General features: G+C 68.8%; 2 protein-coding genes across 3 annotated transcripts; one reads left to right on the top strand and one right to left on the bottom strand.

Annotated features, from left to right (window-relative positions):
* Positions 1-84: 84 nt before the first annotated feature.
* Positions 85-5,507, top strand: LOC142403456 (uncharacterized; the record flags this gene model as incomplete). The annotated part of the gene is given in 10 exon segments (XM_075489703.1): positions 85-304; positions 386-455; positions 559-685; positions 688-749; positions 1,002-1,079; positions 1,796-1,853; positions 3,155-3,335; positions 3,916-4,343; positions 5,139-5,158; positions 5,205-5,507. Coding segments are annotated over 10 exon segments (1,547 nt in total), but the record flags the coding sequence as incomplete, so codon positions are not given.
* Positions 5,508-5,895: 388 nt separating this feature from the next.
* MARK2 (microtubule affinity regulating kinase 2) lies at positions 5,896-16,651 on the bottom strand. Of its 2 annotated transcripts, XM_075489701.1 has the most exons (17): positions 16,458-16,651; positions 15,142-15,195; positions 14,985-15,033; positions 14,744-14,809; positions 14,576-14,646; positions 14,387-14,443; positions 13,495-13,731; positions 13,298-13,417; positions 12,414-12,513; positions 12,196-12,308; positions 11,009-11,135; positions 10,440-10,624; positions 9,969-10,066; positions 8,682-8,945; positions 7,501-7,527; positions 7,100-7,144; positions 5,896-6,269 (listed from the first exon to the last, which is right to left on the bottom strand). In XM_075489701.1, exons 1-17 carry the CDS (start codon positions 16,590-16,592, stop codon positions 5,915-5,917), a joined length of 2,103 nt encoding a protein of 700 aa, XP_075345816.1. In that variant the 5' UTR covers positions 16,593-16,651; the 3' UTR covers positions 5,896-5,914. The 2 variants fall into 2 exon arrangements, with proteins under 2 accessions (XP_075345816.1, XP_075345817.1); XM_075489702.1 differs by lacking the exon at positions 7,501-7,527.
* Positions 16,652-18,852: the final 2,201 nt, after the last annotated feature.

Genomic DNA, 18,852 nt, shown 5'->3' with positions numbered 1-18,852 from the left:
TTCCTTCCCCATTTCTAGCAGGACCCCCCCCCCCCCATTTCCAAGCGCTCCTGCCCCCCCCCCCCATCCCTCTCCCATTTTTAGGGGTCCCCCCCATTCCAGCAGTCCCCCACCCCCCCTTTTTCCACTCCCCTCCCCCCAACCTCACCCCGTGGCCCCCCCAAACCTCCCCCCCGCAGCTCCCCGACAAGCTGATCCCCAGCCTCGTCAAATATTATTATTCCTGGAAAAAAACCCGCACCCGCACCAGCGTCATGGACCGCCAGGCGCGACGCCTCCTGGGCCGCAAAGACCGCGACGACAGGTAAACCCCCCCCCCCCCCGCCCCCCCCCCCCCGCAACCCCAGCCCCCCCCAAATCTTCCTTTTCACCCCCGTTTCCGTAGCAACGACGAGACGGACGAGCAGCGCCCCGTTAACGAGGGGGAGACGGAACCACCGGACCCCAAAAAAGAGGTTTGGGGGGGGAGGGGGGGGGGGCTGGGGTCACCGCGCTCACGAAGTGAGCGCGGTGACCCCAGCCCCCGCCCCCCCCCCCCCCCAAATTAATCAATTCCAGCCTTTCTACCCCAAAACCGCCCCGCGCAAGGAGGCGCAATATCGTCACCACCCCCCGGCGCGACACCGCCGCCGGCCCCCCCGGGGGATGCACCTCAGCCGGGAGGACGTCGCCGGCGTCACCGCCAACCCGACCTGGGGGCGCTGGCCCTGCGGCAACTGGATTGCCAGCTGGTCTCCCTCAAACGGCAGGTAAAAGAAACAACCGAGCCCTGCCCCCCCCAAAATCTATGGGGTGCCCCCTAAGTTGGGGGGTGACCCCTAAGTCGGAGGGCGACACCCCCCCCCCCCCCAATCTCGCTTGTGGGCTCGTCTCCCTCAACTACCTCCCCCCCAAAAGCTATGGGGTGCCCCCTTCCAGCTTGTGGGGTGCCCCCAAGTTGTGGGGTGCCCCCTAAGTTGTGGGGTGTCCCCCCCCCGCCCCGGGATTCTCGCCCCCCGCAGGTGCAGCGGATCAAGCAGATCAACAGCGGCCTGAAGCAGGCGCTGGAGGGCGGCGTGGAGGGGCTGCGGCCCCCCGAGGTGGGGCTTTGGGGGTCCCCACGGTGTCCCCACGGTGTCACGTGGTGTCACGGCCGTGTCCCGTGGTGGCCCCACGGTGTCCCCACGTGCCCCGTAGTGGCCCCACACACCCCATGGTGTCCTGCCGTGCCCCACGGTGCCTTGTGGTGTCACAGCTGTGTCCCATGGTGTCCCCACAGTGTCCCCACACGCCCCACGGTGTCTTCTTATGCCCCACAGTGTCCCCACGGTGTCCCCACCTGCCCCACGGTGTCCCCACGTGCCCCATGGTGTCTTCCTGTGCCCCACAGTGTCCCACGGTGTCCCCACCTGCCCCACGGTGTCCCCACGTGCCCCATGGTGTCTTCCTATGCCCCACAGTGTCCCCACGGTGTCCCCACCTGCCCCACGGTGTCCCCACGTGCCCCATGGTGTCTTCCTGTGCCCCACAGTGTCCCCATGTGCCCCACGGTGTCTTCTTATGCCCCACAGTGTCCCCACGGTGTCCCCGTGTGCCCCACGGTGTCCCCACGTGCCCCACGGTGTCCTTCCGTGCCCCACGGCATCCCCGTGTTGCCCCATTGCGTCCCCACGGGCCCCACGCTGTCACGCCGTGTCCCTGCCCCGCCCCACGGGTGCCCCGCGCCGTCCCCACGCGCCCCGTGGGATCCCCTCGTGTCCCGGCCGCGCCCCGCGGCGCCCCCCAGCCCCCCACACCCCGACCCCCTCCCCCCCAGGGCAGCGGCAAGTTCAGCTCCCGCTGGACGACGGACGAGCAGCTCCTGGCGGTGCAGGGTGAGCCCCCGCTGCCCTCGTTAACCCCCCTGCCCTCGTTACCCTCATTAACCCCCCTGCCCTCGTTACCCCGCTGCCCTCATTACCCCCACTGCCCTCGTTACCCCCATTACTCTCATTAACCCTGCTGCCCTCGTTACCCCCGTTACCCTCGTTACCCCCGCTGCCCTCGTTACCCTCATTACCCTCGTTACCCCCACTGCCCTCGTTACCCCCACTGCCCTCGTTACCCCCACTGCCCCCGTTACCCTAATTAACCCTGCTGCCCTTGTTACCCTCATTAACCCCCCTGCCCCCGCTGCCCCCGTTACCCTCATTAACCCCGCTGCCCTCGTTACCCCACTGCCCTCGTTAGTCTCGTTACTCTCATTACCCCCGTTACCCCCGCTGCCCCCATTACCCTCGTTACCCCCGCTGCCCTCGTTACCCTCGTTACCCCCATTACCCTCATTAACAACCCTGCCCTCGTTACCCCCACTGCCCTCGTTACCCCTATTACTCTCATTAACCCCGCTGCCCTCGTTACCCCCATTGCCCTCGTTACCCGTTACCCTCATTAACCCACTGCCCTCATTATCCCCACTGCCCTCGTTACTCTCGTTACCCCCGTTACCCCTGCTGCCCCCATTACCCTCGTTACCCCCGCTGCCCTCGTTACCCTTATTACCCCCATTACTCTTATTAACCCCACTGCCCTCGTTACCCCCGCTACCCTCGTTACCCCCGCTGCCCTCGTTACTCTCATTACCTCGTTACCCTCATTACCCCCGCTGCCCTCCTTACCCCCACTGCCCCCGTTACCCTAATTAACCCTGCTGCCCTCGTTACCCCGCTGCCCTCATTACTCTCATTAACCCTGCTGCCCTCGTTACCCCCGCTGCCCTCATTACTCTCATTAACCCTGCTGCCCTCGTTACCCTCGTTACCCCTGCTGCCTTCGTTACCCCCACTGCCCCCATTACCCTAATTAACCCTGCTGCCCTCGTTACCCTGCTGTCCCCGCTGCCCTCGTTACCCTCATTACCCTCATTAACCCCGCTGCCCTCGTTACCCTCATTACCCTCATTAACCCCGCTGCCCTCGTTACCCTCATTACCCTCATTAACCCCACTGCCCTCGTTACCCCCGCTGCCCCGTTACCCCCGTTCCCCCCGCTGCCCTCATTACCCCCACTGCCCTCGTTACTCTCGTTACCCCCGTTACCCCGCTGCCCTCGTTACCCCCGCTGCCCTCGTTACTCTCGTTACCCTCGTTCCCCCCGTTCCCCCCGCTGCCCCCGTTAACCCCGCTGCCCTCGGCAGCCCTGCGGCGCTACGGCCGCGACTTCCCGGCGGTGGCGGGGGTGCTGGGCAACAAGACGGCGGCGCAGGTGAAGAGCTTCGTCCTGGGCGCCCGCCGCCGCTTCGGCCTCGACCGGCTGCTGCGGGAGCGGGAGCCCCCCCCGCCCCCCCCGGGGAGGGGCAGCAGCAGCAGGAGGAGGAGGTGAGTGGGGGAGGGGGCGGCTGGGACCGGGACTGGGACCGGGACCGGGACTGGGACTGGGACTGGGACTGGGGGACTGGGACCGCTTCCATCCCCGCGCCCCGTCCCGGTCCGGACTCGGGGACTGGTCCCGGTCCCAGTCCTGATGCAAGACTGGTCCCAGTCCCGAGCCAGGCGCTGGTGCCGGTCCCAGCCCTGGTCCCCTGTCCCCATCCCAGTCCTGGTCCCAGTCCCGCTCCTCAGCCAGGAACTGGTCCCAGTCCCGGTCTTGAGCCAAGGACTGGTCCCAGTCCCAGGCCTGAGCCGGGCACTGGTCCCAGTCCTGATGGGAGGACTGGTCCCAGTCCTAGTCCCAGCCCCAATCCCCGTCCCCATCCCAGTCCCAGTCCTGGGGCCAGTTCCACTCCTCAGCCAGGCACTGCTCCCAGTCCCACCCCTGCTCCAGTCCCAGTTCAGGAACTGGTCCCAGTATCAGCCCTGCTCTTAGTCCTGGTCCCAGTCCCAGTCCCAGTCCCGGCCCTGGCCCCGCCCCCTCCTGGCCCCGCCCCCGGCCCCGCCCCACGCTGCCTCTCTCCCGCAGGTGCAGATCACAGGGGTCTCTCGCCCGCCCCCGCCTCCCGCCTCGGCCCCGCCCCCCAGCGCGGCCCCGCCCCCGTCGGCGGCCCCGCCCCCGCCGCCCTCCCCCTCGCGGCCCCCGCAGCCCCCGCCCCTCCTGCGCCCGGCCCCGCCCAACGCCCCGGTGCTGCCGCGGCCGCCGCCGCCGCTCCAGCAGGGCCGGGCCCCGCCCCCCCTCATCCGCCCCGGCCACGCCCCCGCCGCCCGGCCACGCCCCCCGCCGCCGGACACGCTCCGCCCCGTTGAGCGCTGGGAGCCGCCCCCTCCTCGGGGCGCGCCACGCCCCCCCGCCGCAGCGCCCCCTGCTGGGCCGGAGGACATGCGGCCCCGGGGAGGGGGCGGGGAGGGCGGGGGCAGCCGGGGGGGGGAGGGGGGTCCCGGGGGCGGGGGGGGGTGGGGGTCCCCGGCCGCGTTTGCAATAAAGGTATTTTACTAGAGCGGCTGCTGCGTGCCTGCGTACTGGGAGCACTGGGAGCACTGGGGAGGTTAATGGGAGCGGGGGGGGGGGGGTACTGGGAGCACTGGAGGGGGGTACCAGGACTGGCGTGCACCCAATGGGTACTGAGGGGGTTACTGGAGGCACTGGTTTATACTGGGAGCCCGGTTTGTACTCGGGGACTGGTCTCTACTGGGAGCCCTGGTCCGTACTGGGAGCACTGGTCGGAGGCCACAGATCTTTCTGGAAAGTTTTTAATCTAGAACCTGGAAAATCCACAGCGGTGCGGGCTGGGGGCGGGGCTGGGGGCGGGGCCAGCGGCACTGCCCCTCCCCCCCCCCGGCAGTAGCACCCCGGGGCGCCCCTCCCCCCCGGCCGGGGCGGCAGGGCGGGGGAGGGGCGGGGCCCCCCGAGGTATGTAAAGGGCAGCGCAGCCCCTCCCCCCCCCCGGGCGTCCGCGTGCCCCCGGGGGCGGGGCTACAGCAGGTCAAAGGGCGGCACACCCCGCCCCCCCCCGGAGAGGGGAGGGGGGGGCGACCCCCGGCAGCAGCAGCACCCCTCCCCCCCCCCGGGGGCCCTTCCTGAGTGAGGGGGGAGGGGACATCCCCGTGTCCCCGGGGGGGGAGGGGGGGGGCAGGACACCCGCGGTGTCCCCGGGGTGTCCCCTAAGGCCGGCGGGGCTCCGCGGTGTCCCCGGGGTGTCCCTGCGTCCCCATAAGGCTCCGGGCCGTCCCCGCTGTCCCCCCCGTAAGGCTCGGGGCCGTCCCCGCAGGTGGGGGGACAGGGCCCTGTGAGGTCCCTGCAGGCCGTCCCCGCAGCTCCTGGGGACACCCAGGATGTCCCCGGGCCATCGAGGACATCCCCCTGTCCCCAGGGCCGTCCCGGATGTCCCCACGTGTCCCTGGGTCACCCAGGACGTCCCCATGTCCCCGAGTCTATCGAGGATGTCCCCAGAGGGGCCTGGGCCACCCAGGATGTCCCCACGTCCTCACGAGGCCCTGGGCCACCCGGGCTGTCCCCAGCTGTCCCTGAGGCGCCCAGGACAGCCCCACGGGTCCCTGGGCCACCCAGGCCGTCCCCGCACGACGTGGACCATCCAGGATGTCCCCGCAGGTCCCTGAGTCACCCAGGATGTCCCCACGTCGTCACGAGGCCCTGGTCCATCCGGGCCGTCCCCACGCCATCCAGGCCGTCCCCGCGAGGTCCTGGTCCATCCCCGTGTCCCCACGGGTCCCCTGGGCCATTCCGGAACGTCCCCAAGAGGCCCCGAACCCCCTCACCCCCACCCCCCCCCCGCAAAAAAACGTCCCCCAAAGGTCCCAGGTCCATCCAGAAGGATCCCCGCAGGCGTCCCCCGGGGCCACCAAGGACGCGTGCGCGCGCGCCCCCCGCCCCGTGCGTGTCCCCACCTCGGGTGCGCGGCCCCGAGGCGCCGGGGGGGGGGGGGGGGGGGCGGGCGCGGGGTGGGTGCCGGCGTCGTCACTGGCGTCGTCATCATCGTCGTCCCCCCCCCGCGGCCGGCGCCGGCTCAGAGCTTGAGCTCGTTGGCCACCTTGGAGGCGATGTTCTTGAAGGCCATGGAGGTGCCGGCGATGCGCTTGAAGCGGACGCCATTGAGGGAGAGGCGCGGGAGTTTGCAAACCTCCATCTCCCACTGGACGAAGGAGTCGTGGCCGGGGGCCCCGTGGGCGCAGAGGAGGACGAAACGCTCCTGGGGTTCGCAACGACAACTGTTGGCGTCGAGAACTTTCCGGATTTCTCGTAACATCTCCCCGGGTTCCAGGGAACTCGTCGTCTTCATGCTCCAGGTGAAACGTAAAGAACGGGGTTTGGCTTCTCGACCGCTGGCTTCGCGGGTTTCTTTGTCCGGACCCACCGCCGGTCTGGGGAACATGGGGGGGGGGGGGGGGTCTGGGGTCACCGAGGGGGTGGTGGCACCGGGGGTGGGACGGTGGGCCTGGGGACGTCACCGTGTGGGCGTGGGGGCTTTGGAGATGACAGGGGAACTAGTACGGTGGGCGTGGGGATGGCACCAGGGGGTCCTGGGTGTGATGGGGTCCCCACGGATGTCACCGGGACCGGCATGGAGGTCCTGGGTGTCACAGGGACACCACGGATGTCACCAGGACCGGCATGGAGGTCCTGGGTGTCACGGGGGCCCTGGGATGTCACCAGGACCAGCATGGTGGGCTTGGGTGTCCCATGAGGGCCCTGGGGATGTCACCAGAACCAGCATGGTGGTCCTGCGTGTCATGGGGGCCCAGGGATGTCACCAGGGGGTCCTGGGTGTCCCATGGGTCCTGTGGACAGCACCAGGACCAGCACGGGGGGGGGGGGGGTCTGGGTGTCACGGGGGCTCTGGGGATGTCCCCAGGATGGGCACAGCCCACCCAGGTGTCCCCTGGATGTCCCCAGGACTGGCCCAGCCAGCCTGGGTGTCACAGGGATGGCACCAGGACTGGCACAGTGGGCTTGGGTGTCCCGTGGGGATGGCACTGGGACCAGTATGGCAGTGCTGGGTGTCACAGGGGACTCCCATGGGTGCCCTGGGGGGTCTCGTGGGGACCTCAGAGGGGTCCTGGGAGACAAGGTGGGGGTCCTGGGGACCCCAGGGGTGTCAGGGGGACCCCAGGGGTGTCGGGGGGACCAGGCAGTGGTCCTGGGTGTCCTGGGGACCCCGGGGGCGTCACGGGGACCCCGTCCCCGCACTCACCTCAGCGTCTCCACCCGGTCCTTGCTCTCGGGCTCGTGCGGGTTCCTCGAGAAACAAGAAGGGGCAGAGATCAGCGAGGGGGGGATGGGGTGGGGGGCAGCCCCTCCCCCTCCCGCACGGGCCCCAGGCAGACAGACAGCACGGGGAGGGGGACGGACACACACACACACACACACACACACACACGGCGGGGGGGACGGACGGACAGACGGACAGACAGCCGCAGCCGAGCAGGGAGGGGGCCATGCGGGGCCGTGCAGTGCCGACGCGGGGGTTTGGGGTGGAGGGGTTGGAGGGGGGGGGGTTGGGACCTGCTCTCCCCGGGTGGGGGTGGGGCGTGGGGGGGTGGGGGAGGGGGCGGCATGCGGTGGGGGGGACCCAGGCGTCCGGCGCGGCCCTACCTTCTGGCAAACCTGAAAGACAGATTTCTACAAAGACAAACAGAAGAGAAGGGCGACGTTGGGGGGGGGGAAGGGGCCGGGACAGAGCCACCCCCCTCCCCCACACCCCGGGGGACCCCGGCATCCGGGTACCCCCTCCCCCTCCCGGCCCCCCAAAGGGGGATGGGGTCAGCGGGGGACGCGGGTGTCCGGGGCGAAGCGGCCCCCCCCACCCCGTCGCCCCCTCCCTGGCTCTGCGGCACCACATGGCGGGGGGGGGGACGACACACACGGGGACAGGAGGGGACGTGGGGGGTCCCCAAGGGGATGGCAGGAGCCCTGGGGGGACACAGGGGGTGGGGGTGGGGACACAGAGGGGACACAGGGTGACAGGAGGAGACGTGGGAGATCAGGAGGGACAGAGAAGAGCCCGGGGGGGGGGGCAGAAGGGACATGGAGGAGCACAGGGGACACAGAGGGGACAAGGGGACACACACAGAGGGACACGGGGGGGACGAGGAGCCCTGGGGGGAACAAGGGGACATTGAGGAGCTGTGGGGGGACGAGCGGCACAGGAGCTTGGGGGGGACAAGGGGACACACGGAGGGGACACGAGTGACATAGGAGGAGCGTCACAGGGAACAAGGGGACACAGAGGGGCCCTGGGGGGACGAGGGGACACACAAGAAGGGAGATGGAGAAGCCCCGGGGGGACAAGTGGCACAGGAAGAGTCCTGGGGGGGACAAGGGGACACACAGAGGCGACACGGAAAAGCCCTGGGGGGACGAGAGGACATGGAGGAGAACAAGGGGGACACACGAGAGGATCCCTGGGTGGAATGAGGGGACACACAGATGGGGGATGAGGGGACAGAGGGGACAAGGGGACAGACAGAGGGGACACACAGAGGGGACACCAAAGAGCCGTGGAGGGGAACAAGGGGGACGCACGAGAGGAGCCCTGGGTGGAATGAGGGGACGCACAGACGGGGGACGAGGGGACACACAGACGGGGGACGAGGGGACACAGAGCAGCCACTGCGGGGGGCACTCGTGGCCTCGGAGAAGCCCTAGGGCGGGCCAAGGGGACACACAGAGGGGACACGGAAGAGCCCCGGGGGTTGGTGGGGACAGCCCAGGGGACACACACCGAGGAGCCACACACCGGGGACGCGCGGGGACGGTCCCTTCCCCCTCCTCACCTCCGGACGAACTTGGAGGTGAACTTGCTGAAGAGGCTGGCGGAGGGGCCGCGCCGGCCCTGGCTGGCGCCGGAGGGGGAGGCGGGGGGCAGGCCGGGGGGCAGCGCGTAGGGCAGGGGGGCCTGGTCGCGCGCCTGCCGCAGCTGCCCGGCGTGGAAGGTGCTGCGGCTGGAGACCCCCCGGGGGAAGCTGGGCCGCTCCCCGGGGCCCTGGCTGACGTTGTGGGCTGAAGGAGAAGCTGCCGGCACCCGGCCGGGGGCCCCGCTGCGGGAACGGGGGAAGGGGGGGGGGGTGTGTGTTAATGGGAACGGGGACCCCGCTGCACCCCAGGGACCTGCTGGGACCCCACGGCGCGGCGGGGAGCCACCGGCACCCCACAGCACCGTGGGGACCTGCTGGCACCCCACGGTACCTTGGAGATCTGCCAGGGCCCTGCCCACAGCCCAGGGACCTGCTGGCACCCCACAGCACCCTGCCACACCCTGGGGGCCCACTGGTGCCCCACAGCGCCATGGGGATGTACCAGGGCCCTGCCCACACCCCAGGGACCCACTGGCACCCCACAGCACCCTGGGGACCCACCGGCACCCTGCTGCACCCTGGAGACCTGCCAGGGCCCTGCCCACACCCCGGGGACCCACTGGTGCCCCACAGCACCCCAGGGACCTGCCAGCACCCTGGGGACCCGCTGATGCCCTGCCACTGCCCCACCAGCACCCTGGGGACCCACCGTCACCCCACAGCACCACGGGGACCTGCCAGCACCCTGCTGCACCCAGGGGACCCGCCAGCACCCCGCAGCACCCGCCAGCACCCTGCTGCACCCCAGGAACCTGCCAGCACCCCACAGCACCCGCCAGCACCCCACAGCACCACAGGGACCCGCCGACACCCTGCAGCACCTGGGGACCTGTCGGCACCCCGCAGCACCCCGAATCCCCCCCGATCCCTGGGGACATGCAGGGGTGCTGCAGCAGGATCAGGGAGAGGCACATGGGGACCCCCCAAACCCTCCCAGGGGCCCCCCCAGGACACGGGCCCCGTGCTGGGATTTTTGGGGGGGCCTTGCCTGGGCCGGGGGGCCTCGCAGTTGGCGTCGGTGGGGGTGGCGGTGGGTTTCGGGTGCTGCCGGGACCGCGGGGGGGCCCCAGGGGCCGGGGGGGGCGGCGGGTGAGGGCCGGCAGCCCGGCGCAGACAGGCTAGGAGAGAAAAGCGGGGGGCAGGGGGGGCGTTAAGGGGGGGGCAGGGGGGTATTTGGGGGGGGGGGGGCACGGGGGGATCCCCTACCTGTCCTTGCCGTTCTGCAGGGAGCTCTGGCCCAGGCTGGCCCGGTCCAGCAGCGGGGAGTTACGGCTGCGCGTGGTGCCGGTGGAGAGGACGCTGTTCTGTGGGGGGGGGCGGACATGACATGGACGAGGGGGGGGGCACTCAGGGGGGACCCAGGCATCCGGGCACCCCATGGGCACCCCCAAATGCAGGACCCAGCTGTCTGGGGACCCTCCTTCAGGCCCCCACGGGAACCGGGGCACCCTGGCACCCCTGAGGGACCCAAGGTGTTTGGGCCCCCCCTCTTCTCCCACCCCCCCAGGGGACCCAGGCATCCGGGACCCCCCCCCGGACCCCCCACTCCCACCCCTCCACCCCCAGAGGACCATGGCCCCCCCCCTGCCCCCCAAGCCAGGGGACCCAGGTGTCCGAGCCCCCCCTGCTCCCACCCCCAGGGGACCCAGACATGGGTGCCCCCCACCCTGTGCTGACCGTGGAGGGCGAGGGGGTGCCCTTGGCTCGCTCCAGGCCGGGCAGGGGGCTGGGGGGCACCTTGGCGGTGCTGCCCGCCCGCCGCCCCCCCTCTTCCTCCCCTCCTCCTCCTCCTCGCTTGTTCTCCGCGTTGGCCGCCTGCGTCTTCTTGGAGTAGGAGGCCGAGGTGGGGATGGAGAGGCCGGCTGGGGGTGGGGGGAAGGGGTGTCAAGGGGGGGTCCCATGGGGACCCGCTCCCCACCCTCCCACTGACCCCCCACCCCCCCCAGGTGTCCCAGGGGGCTCTTGCTCCACCCCCCTGCCCCACAGGGACCCCCCTGCTTCATCCCCGCCACCCTCAGGGACACGGGTGGCCCCCAGGTATGTGGGGGGCCCCACTCCACCCCCCACCCCCCCACCCCCCCCGGGGACCCAGGTGTCTCGGGACCCTGCTCCCGAGGGATGTGGGTCCCCCCTGCTCCCACGCCCAAGGGACCCAGGTGTCTGGATCTCCCCCCCCATCGTCCCCCACCCACGGCCCCAGGTGTCTGGGCCCCCCCCCACGGCCCCACACATCTGGGGGGGCTCACCCTGGTCGCTGACGCGGCGCTTGGGGTTGGCGGAGACGCTGCGCTGGACCTTGTGCGCCGGGGAGGGGCCCGAGCTGTTGGCCAGGTCGGGGGCCGCCCGCGGCTTCAGCGCCAGGCTCTCCTCCAGCTGGGGACACGGGGGGGACACGTGTGGGGACACGTGTGGGGACACGGGGACGCGGGGGTGTGGGGCACAGGGGGGACGCACCAAGCAGGCGTGGGGATGGGGACCCGCCGGCCAGGGCAGGGTTGGCGATGGACGGCGCTGGCGTGGGGGACGTGCAGGGACAGGGACACGCTGGCACGGGGCACAGCTGGGGACGGGGACGTGCCGGCACGGGGCACAGCTGGGGACGGGGACGCGCTGGCACGAGGCACAGCTGGGAGGGGGGACACGATGGCATGGGGACGTGCTGGCACCGGGTCAGGGTATGGCCGGGGAGGACGGTGTCCCTCATGTCCCTCCCTGTGGCCCCCCCAGTGTCCCCCCACATCCCCTTGTTGCCCCCATGTCCCCTCATCTCCTCCCTGCGTTCCCTGTCATACCTACGTCCCCACGTTCCTCCTCGCGTCCCCTCACTGTCCCCATGTCCCCTCATACCCTCTATTCTCCATCACATGGCCACGTCTCCTCACGTCCCCATGTCACCTCATTGTCCCCATGTCCCTCTCCATGTCTCGTTGTCCCCACATCCCCTCCATGTTCCCTATCATACCCACGTCCCCCACGCTCCTGTCCCCTCGTTGCCCTCGTGTCCCCTCACATCCTCCATGCTCCATCACACCTGTGTCCCCCTTGTCTCAAGTCCCCACGTCCCCTCATTGTCCCCACATCCCCTCATACTCTCCATGTCCCCTCATACCCACGTTCCCATGACCCTCCCAATGTCCCCTCATCGCCCCCATGTCCCCTCATACCCTCCATGCTCCATCGCATGTCCAGGACTCCTCATGTCCTCATGTCACCTCAGTGTCCCCACATCCCCTCCATGTTCCCTGTCACATCTGTCCCCATGACCCTCCTCGTGTCCCCTCCTTGTCCCCTCATCCCCTCCATGCTCCCTGTCCCACCTGCGTCCTCACATCTCCCCTCACCTGTGTCACCTCACCTCTCCCCATTGTCCCCACGTCTCCTGCACCCCTGCGGTGTCCCCAACGTCCCCCAGTGTCACCCGATGTCCCCGCACCTCCGAGCTCTTGTGGTCCAGCAGCAGGTAGGTCGCCATCACCTCGTTGTACTTCTGCCCCACCAGCGACTCCTGGATCTCCTCCCGCGTGTACCCCATGGACACCATCAGCTCTGGGGGGGCCAGGCCTCAGCGGGGAACCCACGTGTTCGGGCAGCCCCTCGGGGACCCCCCCACCCCCCCAAAAGGGGACCCAGGTGTCCGGGGGGGGGTCCTACCTGTCCTCCGAGGGTCCTTGTAGTCTGGCACAGGCTCCATGTAGGGCTTCAGCTCGTCATCCTCGTGGCCCACGTTCATCCAGCGGTCCTTCATGATTTGCTGGGTGGGGGGGGACACACGACACCAAAGTGGGTCTTGAGGGGGGGTCTGGGGGTCCCAGGGGGCTTCCTGGGGGGGCCAGGGATATTTTGGGGGGCAGGAGGCATCCCCAGGAGGTCTCTGCTGCTGTGCTGGGGGTTCATTGGGGGGGCTGAAGGTTGTGCTGGGTGGTCCCAGGGGACTCCTGGGGGTGCCCAGGACCATGCCTGGGGGGTCCTGGGGGGTTCAGGACCATTCTGGGGGTGCTCGGGGGTGCCCAGGACCATACCGGGGGTGCCCAGGGGGCTCCTGGGGTGCCCAGGACCATGTTGGGAGGTGCCTGGGGGGTGGCCGGGGTGTCCAGGACCAGGCTGGGGGTGCCTGGGGGGTCCTAGGAGACCCCAGGGTCATACTCAGTGTCCCAGGGGGCACCCAGGACCCTGCTGGGGATCTTGGGGTGCTCTCGGGGGTGTCCAGGACCATGCTAGGGGGTCCCAGGGTGCCCAGAACCACGCTGGGGATGCTCAGGGGGTCCTGAGGGTGCCCAGGGGCTCCCAGGACCACACCGGGGGTCCCTGGGGAAACCTGGGGGGCACCCAGGACCATGCTGGGGGTCTTGGGGTGCTCTTGGGGGTGTCCAGGACCACGCTAAGGGGTTCTGGAGTATCCCAGGGACATCCAGAACGATGCTAAAAGTTCTCAGGACCACACTTGGGTGTCCCAGGGGTGCCCAGGGCCATGCTGGGGGTGCTCAGGACCCCACTGGGGGTGCCCCCGTGGCTCTCCCACACACCCCCCCCCTCACCTCCAAGGTGCCCCTCTTGGTAGGATTAAGGATGAGAAACTTCTTCAGCAGGTTCTCGCAGTCGGTGGACATGTAGAAGGGGATCCGGTACTTGCCCCGCAGCACCCGCTCCCGCAACTCCTGAGGTTAAAAGACAGTCATCGGGACACTGCCACCACCCCGGGGACACCCCCCCCCCCCCCAAAACGAGGCATTACCTTGAGATTTTGCCCATCGAAGGGCAAGGAACCGCTGACCAAGGTGTAGAGGATGACGCCCAAACTCCAGACGTCGACTTCGGGGCCGTCGTACTTCTTCCCCTGGAAGAGTTCGGGGGCGGCGTAGGGAGGGGACCCACAAAACGTGTCCAGTTTGTTCCCGAAGGTGAATTCGTTGCTGAAGCCGAAATCGGCGATTTTGATGTTCATGTCGGCGTCCAGCAGTAAGTTTTCCGCCTGTCCCAGGGGAGGAAGAGCGGCCCGAGGGGCTTTAGAGGTGTCTGGGTGCTCTGCTGGGGGGGGGGGTTTGGGGGGATATGGGTGCAGCCAGGGGGGTTCTGGAGGTATCTGGTGCTGTTCTGGAGGTTCCAGGGGTATCCAAGTGCTGCCCTGGGGGTCCCGACCCATCCCAGGGGAATCTGGGTGCTGCCCCAGGGGGTCCTAGCACCTCCTAAGGGGTCCCAGGGATGTGTGGGTGCTGCCCCAGGGGGTCCTGGGTGCTGCCCTGGGGCTCCCAGAGGAGTCTGGGTGGTGGCCCAGGAGATCCGGGGGGTCCCAAGGGTATCTGGGTGCTGCCCTGGGGGTCCCAGGGATGTCCAGGTGCTGCTGTGGGGGGTCCTGGGTGCTGCCGTGGGGCTTTAGGGGTGTCTAGTGCTGCCCTGGGGGTCCTGAGGGTGTCTGGGTGGTGCCCCAGAGGGTCCGAGCACCTCACAGGGGTGTCTGGGTGCTGCCCTGGGGGTCCCAAGGGTGTCTGGGTGCTGCCCTGGGGGTCCCAAGGGTATCCGGGTGCAGCTGTGGGGTCAACAGGCAGGGGGCAGAAGCTGTGGAGCACCTTGGGGTGCTGGCAGGGGTCCCATGGGGTGTCGGGGGCTTTAAAGGGGGGGCTCCTCACCTTCAAGTCCCTGTGGACAATGAACTTCTGATGGCAGTACTGCACGGCCGACACTATCTGCAGGAGAGGGGGGTGTCAGGGGGGGCCCCCACCCTGAGGTGGGGCACAGGGGTGTCCCCCAGCCCTCCTGGGGCCACAGAGGCGTCCCCAGATCCCCTCGGGGGTGTCACACTGGCATCCCCTCCTGACCTGTCGAAACTTCGCCCGGGCCTCCTTCTCCTTCATGCGCCCGTGGGCCACCAGGTAGTCGAAAACCTCACCTGGGGGGGGGGACGGGATGGGACAGAAGGCAGGGGTGAGAGGCGAGGCAGCCCCGCCCGCTCCCTGCCTGCCGTCCCCCCCCCGCCCGCTGCTCACCCCCACTGGCGTACTCCATGACGAGGTAAAGCGTCTTCTCCGTCTCAATCACCTCAAAGAGTTTCACTGCAAAGGGGGCAAAGCGGGGCTGGAGGCCACCCCCAGGACCCCCCCCCCCCTCCCCCCCCCAAAGCTGGGGGACCCACCAGGGTGGGGGACAGCCCCCAGGACCCCCCCAGGGGTGGGGAAAGGGGGGCACAGGAGTCCCAGCGTGCAGCTGGGGGGGACTGGGGGGGCTCACCTATGTTGGGGTGGTTCAGGACCTTCATTATTCGCACTTCCCGGAAGAGCTGTGAGGAACGGGGCGGGGGTTTTTTTTTTGGGGGGGGGGTGAGATGCCACAACCCCCCACGTGTCCCCCCAAAAGCAGCTGCTCCCCCCAGTGACCCCCCCCTCACCTTTTGCAGGCTGGAGGAGTTGAGCTGCGTCTTGTCGATGATTTTCACGGCAACCTGGGATGGGAGAGAAGGTGTCGGGAGAGGGGACTGTCCCCAAAATGTGATGGCACTCGTGAGGTGAGGGGCAGGGAGACAGAACTGTCCCCAGGGCCGTCCCCGCACCAGGCATAGGGCAAGGGGATGGGACCGTCCCCAAGACTGTCCCCACAACATGGTGGCACTCATAAGACGAGGGGCAGGGGGACAGGACTGTCCCCACGCTGTGATGGCACTCATGAGGTGAGGAGCAGTGGGACGGGGCTGTCCCACACCGTGGTGGCACTCACAGGGTGATGGGAAAGGGACGGGACTGTCCCCAGGGCTGTCCCCACAACACAGTGGCACTTGCAAGGCAAGGGGCAGGGAGACAGGACCGTCCCCAGGGCTGTCCCCACACCACGGTGGCACTCGCAGGGTGAGGGGCAGGGGGATGGGACCATCCCCAGGGCTGTCCCCACGCCGTGGTGGCACTCATGAGATGAGGATCAGGAACCTGTCCCTGTGCCGTGGTGGCACTCCCAGTGACAGCCCCGGGGCAAGGACCAGGAGCTGAGGTCCGTCCCCGTGCTACAGCGGCACTCACGGGGCGAGAACCAGGAGCCCGTCCCCACACTGCGGTGGCACTCATGGGGCAGGGACCGGGAGCCCGTCCCCATGCTGTAGTGGCACTAACGGGATGAGCACCAAGAGCTCGGGACCATCCCCGCGCCATGGTGGCACTTGCGGGACGAGGACAAGGAGCCTGTCCCCACAGTGGCACTCACAGGACAAGAACCACAAGGCCATCCCTGCGGTGGCACTCACGAGGCGAGGACCGGGAGCCCAGAACCGTCCCCACACCACGGTGGCAGCCGCAGGATGAGGACCGACTGGGAGCCAGAACTGTCCCTGCACCACGGTGGCACCCACAAGGCAAGGACCAGGAGCCAAAGCCGTCCCCACACTGTGGTGGCACTCCCAGGGTGAGGACCAGGAGCTTGGGACTGTCGCCGTGCCATGGCAGCACTCCCAGGGCAAGGACCAGACCCAGAGCTGTCCCCACACTGCGGTGGCACTCCCAGGGCGAGGACCACGAGCCTGTCCCCGTACCGTGGTGGCACTCATGGGACGAAGACTGGGAGCCCAGAACTGTCCCTGCACTGCGGTGGCACTCACAGGACAAGGACCACGAGCCTGTCCCTGCAGTGGCACCCACAGGGACAGGGCCACGAGCCTGTCCCCACACTGTGGTGGCATTGGCGGGACGAGGACCGTCCCCACACCACGGTGGCACTCACCTCCTTGCCGGTCAGGACGTGCCGGGCCAACTTGACCTTGGCGAAGTTGCCCTTGCCGATGGTTTTCAGCAGGCGGTAGTTGCCGATGTGGGGCTGCTCGTCGGCGGAGGTGGCCGAATTCCGGCCCCGCAGCATGTTGGCCTTCCCGCCACCCTTCCCCTCCGCGGGACCCGGCTGCGGGGACACAAAGGGGACAATCAGCTCCATGTCCCCCGTCCCCCCCACCAAGAAGAATTCCCATGGGGGGGTCCGGAGGCTCTCGGCAAAGCCGGGAGCAAAGTCCGGGAGTGCCGTTGCCGTACGGCACCGTGCCGCGCCCCAGGCAGGCCAGGAGCCGCCCCCGATACCTGACGCAAGCACCGCGGTTTCGGGCTGGGCCATGGGGGGGGGGGGGGGGTGCGACGGGGCGGGGGGGGAACGACATGGGACGGGGCCAGCACGGTGACACCCTCTCCCTGGGAGGGACAGCGACATGGCTGCCCCCTCCCCAATCCCCTCCCAGCAGTGGGGTACCAAAATGTCATGACTTTACCCTAAAACGGGCAACCCAGGTGCCTGGATTCACCCCACAGCCAAAACGGGGGGGGGGGGGGGGGGGAACAACACACAACACCCCCAGGGCATCCCCCAAAACACCACTGCCACCAAACCCCCCCATCCCACACCCCAAAAGCCCCCGCAGACGACCCCCTCCCCCCGAGGGTCACCCCGGCTTTGGGGGACACTTTTGGGGCGTTCCCTTACGCGGAGCGAAACGGCAGCACCGGGCGGTGTCACACACACGCAAACACCCCCCTCGCCGCGCTGTCACCGCTCCGGTGACACCGGAGATAAAGGGTGCGCGTGAGCGGGCGGGGAAGTTGAGCCAAACCGCCCACCCCTGGGATTTGGGGCCACCGCAGCCCCCCCTAAAACCTCACTGGGGTTTTGGGGTGGGTCACACTCTTGGGGTGCCCCCCCCCCGTGGGAAGGAAACTGCCAGCGGAAGCGAGGGGGGGAGTTTTCGGCATTGCTCAGCCGGCGATGGCGCAACCGGGCGCGAGGCACCGTGCCCCCAGATCTGGGGGGGGGAACGCAGCGTTTTGGGGACTGGGGGGGGGGTCGGATCCTCCCCCTCCCCCAAAATCCGGCACTTTGCCGGGAGGATGATGGGGAAAAGTGAAGAAAAATGGGGTTTTTCTGCCAAAAAACTGCCGTGGCAACGGGGCGGGGAGCGCGCTCCGCCATCTGGCCACGCTGCCAGGGAATTAATTCGGGGTTTCGAGGCGTGCGGCAGCACCAACGCCGGTTCCCCCCCTCCCAAAAAAAAAAAAAACCTGTGGGGCTCTGCAGCGGTGCTGGCGAGCAGCCAGCATGCCTGGCATTTCTCCGGCACCTCTTATCGGTGAGGCTGGAGTAGCCAGCAAACATCCCCCGGCACTGGCGGCTCTCCTCCACCCCTCCCGGCAAAGGTCGTGCCGGGAGAGCGGTGGCGGCTGCGCCGGAGCCCGGTGATGCTTTGCTGAAAGCGCCGTCGGCTCTAGGCTTTGCCCGGTGCGGTGCCGAAACGCCGGGAGGTCGTCACCGTCTCCCTCGCCGGGACGTGGGCGGCCGCCTCAGCGCTCCCGGTTTTGGCACAGCAGGGAAGGACTCGGCCCTCAGCGCCGCAGCATCCCCCCCCGCGGCTATGAAGAGCGGTGCCGGGCTTGGCGCTCATTAACCAAACTCTTGTTAATTAAACCGGCCCCGAGCTCGGCTCTAAACCCCCTCCCTCGCTGCTGAAATCCCTCGTGCCTCAGTTTCCCCACCCCAACCCCAGCACCGCAGCGGGGACTCACGCTCGGCGACCCCAAACCGGCTCAGCTCGTGGCAGTGCCAGCGACGCCAACGGCCATGGCCGGCCCGGTGCGGGGTGGTGCCAGCGGAAGCTCGCCGAGAGTTGAACTCCCCAAGGAGCGCCGGGAAGGCCAGACCGGCTCGACCGGTTGGGGCTGACGCCGGCGCAGCCAGGCCGCGGGAGCTGGTGGGGTTGCGGTGTCGCACCGCGGTTTTTGGGAACACCTGAAGCACCAAGGGGGTGAAAACGGGGCGGAAAAGGAAAAATCAACACTAGTGAGACACATCGGGGTGGGAGGGCCCTGTCTCGCTTGCCGGCTGACATTAGAGCCAAACCGCTGGGAATCGCCACCAGAATGGTGGTGGAGGTGATGTCACCAGGTCCGGGGGTGATGTCATTAGGTCCGGGGGTGATGTCACTAGGCCAGGTCTAAAGATCCCGGCACGAACAGCCGAGGTGCCAGGGGTGCCGATGCTGCCAACACCTGACCACGCCGCGGGCACAAAACTGGTGGCAACTGGCTACGGCATAACCGGTAACCACTAACGGTGTAACCGGTAACCGCTGCCGGGCCTACCT

The sequence above is a fragment of the Mycteria americana genome, unplaced genomic scaffold (assembly GCF_035582795.1).
Source record: "Mycteria americana isolate JAX WOST 10 ecotype Jacksonville Zoo and Gardens unplaced genomic scaffold, USCA_MyAme_1.0 Scaffold_278, whole genome shotgun sequence".
Classification (NCBI taxonomy): domain Eukaryota; kingdom Metazoa; phylum Chordata; class Aves; order Ciconiiformes; family Ciconiidae; genus Mycteria; species Mycteria americana.
The sequence above is the reverse complement of the archived record's forward strand: the minus strand, read 5'-3'. Positions and strand labels throughout refer to the sequence as shown.

Excerpts from the sequence above, each read along its gene's own strand:
- MARK2 (XM_075489701.1), bottom strand. The coding sequence starts at position 16,592 with ATGCTGCGGGGCCGGAATTCGGCCACCTCCGCCGACGAGCAGCCCCAC. Across the intron at positions 13,732-14,386 it reads TTGTCCACAGGGACTTGAAG|GCGGAAAACTTACTGCTGGA; the intron begins GTGAGGAGCCCC and ends CCCCTGGGACAG. Across the intron at positions 7,145-7,500 it reads TCTTTCAGGTTTGCCAGAAG|GAACCCGCACGAGCCCGAGA; the intron begins GTAGGGCCGCGC and ends TTGTTTCTCGAG.